Raw genomic sequence first — 13,184 nt, 5'->3', positions numbered from 1 at the left:
ACGACACCAAAAGCATGATCCATGAAAAAATAAATTTATAAACTAGACTTTGTAAACATTAAAAAAAATCTTCTCTTTGAAAGACACTGTTAAGAGAATAAAAATACAATCTGTGTGCTGGAAGAAAATATTTGCAAAGCATACATCTGATAAAGGAGTTGAATCCAAATATATATAAAGAACTCTCATAAATCAATAAGAAAACAACTCAATCAAAAATTGGTCAAAAAATTTGAACAGACGCTTCACCAAAGATATACAGAAAGCAAATAAACATATGCTAAGTGCCACATCATTAGTTCATTAGGAATCCAAATTAAAATAACAATGATACCACTACGCATCTATTAGAGTGGCTAAAATGAAAAAGACTGATCATGTCACGTCTTGGTGAGGACATAGAGGAAGTGGAACACTCATACATTGTTGATGGGAATGTAAAATGGTACAACCAATTTAGAGAACAGTTTGCCAGTTTCTTGAACATGAATGTTGATAGAGGCTTTATTTGTAAATACCCCAAACTGGAAATAACTCAAATGTTCACCTATAATTCTTGGATAAGCAAATTATGATATATACATACTGCAGACTACTACTGCTCAGCAATAAAAAGAAATGAACTACTGACACACACAACAGCATAACGCATCTCAAAAAAATTAATGTTGAATAAAAGACAAACAAAAAGTAGTACATACTTTATGTTTCCATTTATATAAAACTCTAGAATATACAAACATTTATTACATTTACAGTTACAGAAAAAGCGTGGGGTGGGGATGGATGAGAGGGAGGAATCATAAAGGAGCAGGAGAAAACTTTTGGGGGTGATGAGTATGTTCACTATTTCTGAGCCTCAAACTCCTGAGCTCAGGCAATCAGCCTGCCTTGGCCTCCCAAAGTGCTGGGATTACAGGAATGTGCCATCACGCCTGTCCAGATTGTATAACTTTAATAGTGCATTTTTTTGCATATCAATTAAACTTCAATAAAGCTGCCAAAAAACATGGATATTTTCTGAATCACTCAAGAATGAAACCGGGATAGTTGCTGCTTTATGAACAGACTACTACACTTATTCCAAAAGCACTGTGGCATAGTGGAAAGAGTAGATTTTCCATCAGGAAATCTTAGTTTAAGTTCCACTTTGCTACAGACTTGCTAGCCTCTCAATCTTCAGTATCTTCCTCCTGAAAATTTCCCTGTGTATTTTATAGATAATGAGATAAAATAAGTGAGATCAGGGCTCTATAAACTATTAGTGTCATACAAATTTCCTATTCCATATTTTTCCATATCACCAAATTACCTGATATATGAGACCTACCTTACTGATGTATATTATCTCAAAGACTTACTAGTTTAAGTCAAACATAAATTTTAAAAAGTCTCTCAGATGGCAACAAGTATGCTTTAAAACATGTTCTTTTAAAAAAAATAATTTAGGCCAGGCTCCTGTGTCCCATGCCTGTAATTCCAGTACTTTGGGAGGCCAAAGTAGGAGGATCACTTGAGGTTAGGAGTTCAAGACCAGCCCGAGCCGCAGAGTGAGACCCAGTTTCTACCCTAACCAAAAAATAAAAAAAATAAAAAATAAAAAAAATTAATTAGCAGGTTTCTAAAATAAATAAATAAAAAGAAAATATAAAAAATGTTTCGGCTGGGCACGGTGGCTTGCACCTGTAATCCCAGCACTTTGGGAAGCTGAGGCGGGTGGATCACGAGGTCAGGAGTTCAAGACCAGCCTGGCCAAGATGATGAAACCCCGTCTCTACTAAAAATACAAAAATTAGCTGAGTGTGGTGGTGGGTGCCTGTAATCCCAGCTACTGGGGAGGCTGAGGCAGAGAATTGCTTGGGCGATAGAGAGAGACTCTGTCTCAAAAAAAAAAAAAAAAAAAAGAAAAAAAATCAAGGAGGTCTGTTTCTAAAAAAAAAAAAAGAAGAAGAAAAGAAAAAAGAAAAATAATTTAAAAAACTAAAAATTAGCATGACATGGTGGCATGCACCTGTCCTAGCTACTCAGAAGGATGAGGCAGGAGGATTGCTTGAGCCCAGGAGGTTGTGATTGTAGTAAGCTATGATTGTGCCACTGCACTCCAGCCTGGGCGACAGAATGACACCCTGTCTCTAAAAAACAATAATGATAATGATAATTTCATGTGAGAAAGTGGAAACTTTTAAAGTAGTAAATAACTTTTTCTTTGTTGTTGTTTTTTGTTTTTTTGTTTGTTTATTTTTCAGATGGGGTCTTGCTCTGTCACCCAGGCTGGAGTGTAGTGGCGTGATCTCAGCTCACTGGCAACCCACCCCTGGGGCTCAAGTGATCTTCCCACCTCAGCCTCCCGAGTAGCTGGGACCACAGGCACACACAAGCACGCCTGGCTATTTTTTTGTATTTTTATTAGAGATGGGGGTGTCGCCATGTTGCCCAAGATGGTCTTGAACTCCTGAGCTCAAGCAATCCACCCGCCTCAGCCTCCCAAAATGCTGGGATTTTAGGTGGGAGCTACTGCACCCGGCCACTATTTTGCTAAAGTGGAAAACAAAGCATTTTCTAACAACTTAATTCTTTTACAGACTGAACAAGGTAACAGGCATGATATGCTTTGAAAAATCTGTGAAAACTGTTTACAAATATAAGATGCTATAACTAGTTTATGTGCATGTGACTAATGTAATATTTGGAGATTTAGGGTACCCATGGTTCAAAGGACCAAGAAATTGAAGTCAGATTCTCAATATTCAGTTAATTTTAATATTTGCTGAATGCCTACTAAATGCAGGCATTAGAGATCTGAAGTTGAATTGTCTATGTTCATCACCAAATTAAATCCTTAAAGCACCCAGGTAAGGAAAACAAGGCTTGGAGGGGTTAAGCACCAGCTAGCAAGTAATAGAACTGGTGTTTGAGCCCAGATTTGCCAGGCTCTAAAGTCTGAGCTTTTCACTAGGCCATCAAAATTGCTTAAAATCACAAAACCACTGATATTAACAAATCATGCCACCTGCGTGTTCTGTATATGTACAGTCATTCGCCACATAATGTTTCGGTTGGCGATGGACTGTGTACATGATGGTAGTCCCATAAGATCAGGATGGAGCTGAAAAATTCCTATTGCCTAGTGACATCATGGATGTCATAATGTCAGAGCATAAGGCGTCACCCTCAAGTTTGTATTGATGCTGCTGTAAACAAACCTCATGTGCTGCCAGTTATATAAAAGTATAGCACATATAATTATGTGTAGTACATAATACTTGATGATGATAATAAATGACTGTTACTGGTTTATGTATTTATCATACTATACTTTTTATTGTTATTTTGGAGTGCACTTCTATTTATTAAAAAAAAGTTAACTGTAAAACAGGCTCAACCAGGTCCTTCAGGAGGTATACAGAAGAAGGCATTGTTATCACAGGAGATGACAGCTCCATGCATGTTATTCCCGCTGAAGACCTTTCAGTGGGACAAGATGCGGAGGTGGGAGACAGTGATACTGATGATCCTGATGCTATGCAGGCCTGCACTAATGTGTGTGTTTGTGTCTTAGTTTTTATAAAAAGTTTAAAAGTTTAAAAAAGTGAAAAACAGAGAAAAACATATAGAATAGGATATAAGAAAATATTTTTTAAGAAAATATTTTGTGTAACTGTACAATGTGTTTGTGTTTTAAGCTAAGTGTTACTACAAAAGAGTCAAAAAGTTTTTTTAAATTTAAAAGCTTATAAAGTTATAGTGAGCTAAGGTTAATTTCTTTTTGAAGAAAAAATGTTTAAATAAATTTAGTGTCCCTACGTGTACAGTGTTGATAAAAATCTGTGGTAGTGTACAGTAATGCTGCAGGCCTTCACATTCACTCACCACTCACTCACTCACTCACCCAGAGCCACTTCCAGTCCTGCAAGCTCCTGTCATGGTAAGTGCCCTATACAGGCATGCCATTTTAAATATTTTATATCACACATATACTGTACCTTGTCTATGTCTAGATAGCATTGTGTTACAATTACCTATAGTGTTCAGTACAGTCACATGCTGTACTGGTTTGTAGCCTAGGAGCAATAGGCTCTACCACACAGGCTATGTGTGCAGTGGGCTGTACCATCTAGGTTCCTGTAAGCACACTCTATGACATCCACACAATGGTGAAATTGCCCAATGACACGTTTCTCAGAATGTATCCCCACTGCGAAGAGACACATGAATGTATATAATTAATCACAGATAACTTCATTAATTGTATTGGATTCAATATAGAAAAAAGACTGGTAGGAAAAGGGAATGATCGAGATCACAAAATAAAAATTAGAAATTCCCAATGTTCTCTAAAACAGAAGGCAATACATACATCTGTACCATAGATGAGGAAATCACTAGTTAAGGCGTGGCATAAGATACGGCACTTATCATCCACTGCTGGGAAAAGCCGAGTCTCACGTTCTTCTTGAGCATCCAAGATTTCGCTTTCTATCTAAAAAGTAAAGAATAATAATGGCTCACAGATTTATTTGAGTAAACCTGCTATACAACATCTAGGGGTGTCTTTTTCTCAACTTCAACTAAACATTCAGGCTCCCAAGACTACCATAGGTCAGTTTAGTCAGAAAGCTATCAGACAGGAACCACGGCTTGCCAGCAAGGTAGCACAGATGTCCCTCTTAGTGTGAACAGTCTTTACTGCAGGCTCTGCAGCTATCTAATTGTTAATTTCTTTGTCTTCCCAGATGTAAAGAGCCATGAAACAGATATGAGAGATGCCCTGACTTAAAAGCCCCCTCTTCACAGGTGCCAACATCTCTTGAACAACTCAGCAGGCATGGTTTCGAAGACCCCCACACACAAAATGCCCGAATATGAGTCAACACCTTCCAGGAAGCCCAAAGGTATGGCACTCCCATCAGGTTTTTATAGTTCATGTATAGTTCCTTCTAGCTGCCATTTACCAACAGGGTAATCATTATTATTATTACTATTTTACTAAAGGCTATGTTGTGAGTAGCACTGTTGGTATTTATCAGGTTTTTGGGGAACAGGGTTAGAAAGTCAATAGAACTTCTCATATAGAAGGGGAAGGGTTTTGTTAATCCTTTACTCACACCTAGCTTTCTAGTTAGTCTGTACATCCTTGCTTCCTGACCAATATTCTTGATAATCAGACATTAGGCTATTCATCATAACTTAACTTAGTGTGTCTCCAGGACATCAAAATTATACTTACCAAATGTAACTGGACTTTGCCTTCAAAAAGTGCAGCAGCATAGTCAGAATGAAGGCAAATACTGGCTACTGTTCCCAGATACTCCATATCTTTCAATTTTTTCACAGCTGTAGCAATTTTTAAAAACCAACACATTAAAATATTGGTAAAACTATCTCATACATACATGCAAATAATTTTAAAAGGTGTGCTTTTGCAAAAATATTCTGAACTTAAAATTTCATTTTAATCTTAAATGATTAAATGATTAAATTGAATCTTAAAGATTAAATTTCATTTTAATCTTAGTTGCCATATCAATTTGCCTTCAAGCATTCCATTATGGTTTACATGAAACAAAGTAATAGAAAATAAAATTATATGCAAAACAATTAAGAATTAAACCTTAAGTGGCAAGAAACTTAATGGTGTTTCCTGTTTAGCAGGTTAATTTTCGGGTTTGTTCTATTCCTGAGGGTTATCTGACCTAGAATTGGGGAAAGGTGATGGGGAGGAGGCAGGGGAAGAAAAAACAAAACAAGGTTTTCCTCACATGCTAATAGCTATTATTCAAAGAATAAAAGGGGAGACAGAACTAACACTTATTAAGTACCCACTAGGTTTAGGAGTGCTTAAAAAAAGTCACTGTGCCAAGTGAGACCACGCATTTTATTTAATCTTCCTCATGATCCATTAAAAGTAGAAGTATCCTCATTTTCCAGATGAGTAAGGCTCACAAGTGTAAAGTGATTTGTCTATAGTCACTTAGCTAACAGAGGCAGAAGGGGAAATTAAATCCAGGGCCTCTCTAATTCTGAAGCTCACACTCTACCCACTATGCTATGCTGCCTTCACTACAAACGTAAAGAATAAAAGCTTTCTAAAAATTACGCAAATTTTTAGAAGACTTACAAAACCATTTAAGCTAAGAATGAGCTATGTGAACAACAAAGAGTGAAAGACTTGGTCCTAAAAGAAACTTCCAGTGCTTCCCAAATAAGAACAGAAACTATGTGCTAGATAAGGATAAACAACTGGATTTAGACTTGCCATTCTCTCCAAGGACATAAAACCAAGCTCGATTATTCATTCCTACAGCCAGATGATAAAGACCTACTGCCACAAAGTTGGGTTCCACATCAACAGAAACTGTGATTGGTAGCTCCTATAATAGAGAAAATAGTAATAAATCAACGGCTAAACTTATTTTAATTTTATAAATCAAAGAAAGATAACACCATTTTCATACTCCTTCAACAGGGTTGGCTACGGTGACTTCAAGGAGGGAGGTGAGATAGGCAATCCTTGTGCTGCAGGCATCCCCAAGTATGGGAAGCTTGGTCAGGAAAACATGAAGTGAGCCCCTTTGGGTAGAGAGTGCTAGCAACTGGCCATCATCAGTCCAGGACAAGGTACCCAATCCTGAAATAACCGACAAAATAAATAATTATTCAAAAATAATATGTAGTTGTAGGCAGCAAACAAATATTTTCATTTAAGCTACCAGAGACATAACAATTTTCAAATATTTTCCTTACTAGTTTAAGTAGTTTTTTTTTTAGACTAGGAAATTTGCCATGGATTGGCGTTAAGAATATGAGCACTGGCTCACTCCCTGTGGCTCAAAGGGAAAGTACAGTTATGTGTCACTTAACGACAGGGCTATGTTCTGAGAAATCTGTCATTAGGTGACTTTGTGGTTGACATCATAGAGTGTACTTACACAAACCTAGATCAAACAGCCTACTACGTACCTAGGCTATATGGTATAGCCTATTGCTCCTAGGCTATAAGCCTGTACGGCATGTTACTGTACTGAACACTGTAGGCAAATGTAACACAGCAGTAAGTACTTGCACACTGAATCATATCTAAATATAGAAAATGTACAGTAAGCCTAAGCAACAAAACAAGACGCTGTCTCAAAAAAAAGAAAGAAAGAAAGAAAGAAAGAAAGAAAAGGTAGTAAATATGAACCATGTATGTGGACCACTGTTGACTGAAATGTCATTATGTGGGTCATGACTGTATAAAGAATTTATACTTTACATTAGAATTAGGATAAAATTCACTATAAATCTCTGGATCAAAGTAGACATATCTTTCTAGTCAAGCAGTATCACAACATAATTACTAAAATAAGGAGACTATTTTAGGGAACTCTAGTGAAGAGTATTCAAATTTATTTCTGGCCAGGCACAGTGGCTCATGCCTGTAATCCCAGCACTTTGGGAGGCCAAGGTGGGCGATCACCTGAGGTCAGCAGTTCGAGAGACCAGCCTGGCCAACGTGGTGAAACCCCATCTCTACTAAAAATACAAAAATTAGCTGGGCGTGGTGGCGCGTGCCTATAATCCCAGCAACTTGGGAGGCTGAGGCAGGAGAATAGCTTGAGCCTGGGAGGTGGAGGTTGCAGTGAGCAGAGATCATCCCATTGCATTCCATCCTGGACTACAAAACGAGACTCCGTCTCAAAAAAAAAAAAAAAAAAAAAATTATTCCTCCTCCAACGAATGCAAATCACACAATAACAAACACAACCTTACTCTCTGTAACTGGAATGATAAAATGTCAATCTGCTTCAGAAAAATCAATACCTTTATTTTCCTCATCCAGGTTGAGTATAGCATACATGTCTTTTAAGTCAACCAAGTCTTGGATTTTAATGCTGAAAAACAAAAATGTATTTTTAAAAACTATATATGATCTTTATATAAAACTGTTTTAGTTCACAAAAAATTATAAACCATAGAATAGGTTACTGGTCTCCAAAATGTGATGTACAGAATGATCTACTGGGTTAAGGTAAGAAAATATTAGAATTTCTGTACTTCATTATATTTTATCTTTAAATTTTTGGGTTTGTTGTTGTTGTTTGTTTGTTTACTGTGTGCAGAGATGCGGGGTGGGTAGGGTTGTGCCTGGCTTAATCTCTGATCTATAGCTTCAGGAATAAGGAGGTTCAAACTGTCCTGAAGAAATTTGGGTACGAAAATATTCTCCTGAGTAGTATTAATTATTGTAAGATGATACAGATTTCTCTTTACAATGTGTTCCCTTTCTCCCCTTCCCAGAGTTCTTTCATACAAAAGGAACTAGATTATAGTATAGAAAGAACATTAAATTTGGATCAGAAAGATCAGGTTGAAAGCTCTGAAAAATGTGGGCATAACATTATTTCATAAGGTTGAAATAAGAATAAGTAAGTTGATGTAAATGAAAGTTGTGTAATACAATGTTGGGAACTAATAGTTGTAACATTTCTTTCCTCCTACTCTCCTTTTCTCCTTTCTCTTCTCTTCCAGTGTTTTCCTCTTACATTTTTTCCCTCATTATTTTCATTTAATTGAACTTTTAAGATAATTTTAGATTCGCAGGTAGTTGTAAGAGGCAATATAGAGAGATAGAGAGATTCCATGTCCCCTTTTCTCCCAAAAGTAACATCTTGAAACACTATAGTATAATATCACAATCAGGATACCGACATTGATAGAAACCACAAATCTTATTCCGATGTCCCTAGTTTTACTTGTACTCAGTGTGTGTGTTTACTTGTACTCAGTGTGTGTGTTTAGTAACTTTCTCACACATGAGATTCATGAGATTCACAACCATAGTCAGGATACAGATAGTTCCATGACCACAAGGATCTCTCATGTTGCCTTTTTATAAACACTCACCTCCTTCCTTCTGACCCCAGCTCCATCTCTAACCTCTGGGAATCACTAATCTGTTCTTTGTTTTTTATAATTCTATCTCTTCAAGAACATTATATAAATGAAATCATATAGTATGCAACCTGTTGAGACTGGTTTTTTTCCATTCAGCGCAATCCTTTGGAAATTCATTCAAGTTGTTGGGTGTATCAATAGGTTGTTCCTTTTTATTGTTGAGTAGTGTTCTATGGCATGGATGAACCATTCGCCCACCAAAGGACATCTGGATTGTTTCCAGTTTTTGGCTATTACAAATAACGTTGCTATAAACATTCATGTACAGGTTTTTATCTGAATGTAGGTGTTCATTTCTCTGGAATAAATGGCCAGATGTGTAACTGCTGGATCATATGGTAATCGCATGTCTAGTTTTTTAAGAAACTGCCAAACTGTTTTCCAGAGTAGCTGTACCATGATGCATTCCCACCAGCAATGTATGAGTAATCCAGTTTCTCCTCATCCTTACCCACATTTGGTGTTATCACTATTTTTCATTTTAGTCATTCTAATAGATGGGTAGTAATAGCTAATTGTGGTTTTAGTTAGCATTTCTCTAATGGCTAATCATGAAATCTATGTCTTTTGCCTATTTTCTAATACGGTTGTTTGCTTTTTTTACTGTTGGGTTTTTGTTTAATGGTAACTATATAAGTAAATTTATTATTTTTGTGTTGCATAAATTGATATGTAAATAGATAATTGACATTCAACAAAAATAGAATCAACATAGTGTTAGGTTGATAACATATAAAGATGTTAAACATATGACATACTGTTGGGTCTTGAGAGTCCTTTACATATTCTAGATACTAGCCCTTTGTTGGATATGTGGTTTGCAAATATTTTCTCATTTTGCAGCTTATCTTTTCATCTTATTTATTTGTTTATTTATTTTCAGAGTCAAGGTTTCACCACGTTGGCCAGGCTGGTCTCAAACTCCTGACCTCAGGTGATGTGCCTGCCTTGGCCTCCCAAAGTGCCGGAATTACAGATGTGAGGCATCGCGTCCGGCCATCTTTTCATCTTTAACAGAGTATTTCACAAAGCAAAAGTTTTAAATTTTGATGAAATCTACTTTATCAGTTTTTCCTTTTATAGATCGTACTTTTGGTTTCAAGTCTAAGAACTCTTTGCCTAACCCTAGATCCAAAAGATATCCTCCTATGTTTTACATTTTATATTTAAGTCCATGAGTGAATTTTTTATTAAGGTGTAAGGTTTGTGTTGAAATTTTTTTTTTTTCACTTGTGGATGTCTAATTGCCCCAGTACCATTTGTTGAAAAGGGTATCTTGCTTTTATTGAATTATTTTTCACCTTTGTCAAAAACCAACTGTGCATATTTGTGTGGGTTTATTTCTGTCTTCTCTATTCTGTTCCATTGATTGATATGTCTTTTCCTCTGCCAATGTTACATAGCCTTGATGACTGTAGCTAAACAAGTTTTTATATTGGGAAGAGTGATTTCTCCCATTTTATTGTTCTTTTTTAAGATTGCTGTTGGCTTCTATCTATCTATCTGTCTATCTATCTATCTATCTATCTACCTATTTATCTATCTATCTATCTCTGTCTGTCTATATTAGAATAAACATGCCTATGCCTACAAAGAAGCATGCTGGCATTTTGATATAAATTTCATTAAACAATAGATCAACCTGGGGGAACTGACATCTTCACTTTGTTGAGCTTGTCAATCTATGAACACAGTATATCTCTCTATTTATTTGGGTCTAATTTGATCTCTTTCATCAGCATTTTATAATTTTCAGCAAAGACACTGTACAGGTTTTGTTAGAGGTATACTTAAGCAGTTCAGTTTCTTTGGAGTGACTGAAAATGGTATTGGTTTTCATTTTTGTTTTCATTGTTAATGTTCATTGTTAGTATATAGAAATGTGATTAATTTTTGTGTGTTGATCTTATATCCTACAATCTTGCTCAACTCATTTATTAGTTTTAGTTCTAGGAGTTGCTTTTTTGCAGAAAAATAAACTAAAACTCATTTATTAGTTTTAGATCCAGGAGTTGCTTTTATGTAGAAAATTCCATGATTTTTATGTATAAAATCCCAAGATGATCATGACATCTGCAAATACAGATAGTTTTCCTTCTTCCTTTCTAATCTGAGTGCTGTGTATTTCTTTTTCTTGCCTATTGCAGTGGCTAGAACTTCTAATGCTAGGTTGAATAAGAGTAATGAGAGCAGATATTCTTGTCTTGTTCCTAATCTTAAGGGACAAGCATTCCGTCTTTCACCATTATGCACAATATTAGGTGTGGGTTTTTTGTAGTTCTTTTTTTTTTTTTGAGACAGGGTTTCACTCTTTTGCCCAGGCTGGAGTGCAGTGGCACGATCACAGCTCACTGCAGCCTCAACCTCCCAGGCTCAAGTGATCCTCCCACCTCAGCCTCCCAAGTTGCTGGGACTACAGGCAACTTGTAGAGATAGGGTCTCGCCACATTGCCCAGGCTGGTCCTGAACTCTTGCGCTCAAGCGATTCTCTTGCCTTGGCCTCCTAAGGTGCTGGGATTACAGGCGTGAGCCACTGTGCCCGGCCTATATTGTTCTTTATCAAATTGAGGTAATTACCTGCTATTCCTAACTTGCTGAGAGTTTTTATCATGAAGGTGTGCTGGACTTTGTGCAATGCTTTTTCTGTGTCAATTGATGTGATTATATGGTTTGTCTTTTTTAGCTTCTGATAGAGTGATTACATTTTTTTTTGTTTTCTTTTTGAGACAGGGTCTTGCTCTGTTGCTCAGGCTAGGGTGCAGTGATGCAACTGCAGCTCACTGCAACCTCAAACTCCTTGGCTCAGCAATCCTCCCACCTCAGCTTCCTGAGTAGCTAGGAATACAGGCACATGCCACCATGCCCGGCTATTTTGTTTTAGAGATGGGGTCTCGCTATATTGCCCAGGCTGGTCTCGAACTCCTAGCTTCAGGTGATCCTCCTGGCTCAGCCTCCCAAAGTGCTGGGATTACAGCCATGTGCCACTGCACCTGACATAGATTACACTGATTTTTAAATATTGAACCATTTGATATTTTCAGTATCTGAAATAAATCACACTTGGTCATGAAGTATAATTCTTTTTATACATTGCTACATTCAGTTTGTTAAATTTTGTTGAGAATTTTCATGCTCAAGTTTATGAGAGATATTGACCTGTATTTTTCTTTTTTAATACACTGTCTTTGTTTGGTCTTGGTATAAAGGTAATACTAGCCTTATAAAATAAGTTGAAGTGTTCTCTACTCTTATTTTGTAGAAGAGATTTTTAAAAAATTGGTATTAATCCTTTCTCAAGTGTTTGGCAGAATTCTTCAATGAAACCATACAGGCCTTGAGATTTATTTTTTGGGAGCATTTAAATCACTAATTCCATTTTATTGTAGTTATAGGGCTAATCCAGATGATCTGTTTTCATTTGGGTTGAGTTTTGGTAGTTTGCAGTTTTCAAAGAATTGTCCCATTTCTTCTAGGTTGTCAAATTTTTAGTGTAAAACTGTTTGTAGTATTCCTTTATTATTCTCATAATGGCTTTCAGATCTGTAGGGATACTCCTGTTTCATTCTTGATATTGGTGATTTGTTGTGTCTATTCTCTTTTTATTTTTGTCAGGCTTGTTAGAAGCATATCAATTTTATTTTCTTCAAAGAACCAGCTTCTTGTTTAATTGATTTTTTTTTTTTGAGACAGAGTCTCGCTCTGTCACCGAGGCTGGAGTGCAATGGTGCGAACTTGGCTCACTGCAACCTCTGCCGCCTGGGTTCAAGCGATTCTCCTGCCTCAGTCTCCCAAGTAGCTGGGATCATAGGCATGTACCACCATGCCCGGCTAGTTTTGTATTTTTAGTAGAGACAGGGTTTCCCCATGTTGGTCAGGCTGATATTTAAAATTTTCTCCTAGGTATTTTATTCTCTTTGAAGCGATTGTGAATGGGAGTTCACTCATGATTTGGCTCTCTGTTTGTCTGTTGTTGGTGTATAAGAATGCTTGCGTGAAGGACCTCTTCAAGGAGAACTACAAACCACTGCTCAATGAAATAAAAGAGGATACAAACAAATGGAAGAACATTCCATGCTCATGGGTAGGAAGAATCAATATCGTGAAAATGGCCATACTGCCCAAGGTAATTTACAGATTCAATGCCATCCCCATCAAGCTACCAATGACTTTCTTCACAGAATTGGAAAAAACTACTTTAAAGTTCATATGGAACCAAAAAAGAGCCCGCATCGCCAAGTCAATCCTAA

The 13,184-nt window shown here is 36.8% G+C and overlaps 1 protein-coding gene across 5 annotated transcripts in view; it reads right to left on the bottom strand.

The window, feature by feature from the left end:
• WDR19 (WD repeat domain 19) overlaps positions 1–13,184 on the bottom strand; it is a 111,659-nt gene that overhangs the window by 69,997 nt on the left and 28,478 nt on the right. For all 5 annotated transcript variants that reach the window (XR_008524139.2, XM_024246284.3, XM_063723801.1 and 2 more), the window contains 5 exons: positions 7,804–7,874; positions 6,456–6,628; positions 6,257–6,371; positions 5,228–5,334; positions 4,358–4,480 (listed from right to left, as the gene is read on the bottom strand). Coding sequence is in view for 4 of the 5 variants with exons in the window: in XM_024246284.3 (XP_024102052.2) it covers positions 4,358–4,480; positions 5,228–5,334; positions 6,257–6,371; positions 6,456–6,628; positions 7,804–7,874 (589 nt within the window). In the remaining variant the exon portion in view is untranslated. The remainder of the gene's footprint in view (positions 1–4,357; positions 4,481–5,227; positions 5,335–6,256; positions 6,372–6,455; positions 6,629–7,803; positions 7,875–13,184) is intronic.

This window comes from Pongo abelii, chromosome 3 (genome assembly GCF_028885655.2).
Source record: "Pongo abelii isolate AG06213 chromosome 3, NHGRI_mPonAbe1-v2.0_pri, whole genome shotgun sequence".
Lineage (NCBI taxonomy): Eukaryota > Metazoa > Chordata > Mammalia > Primates > Hominidae > Pongo > Pongo abelii.
Note: the sequence above shows the minus strand (reverse complement) of the source record. Positions and strands in the feature narration are given on the sequence as shown.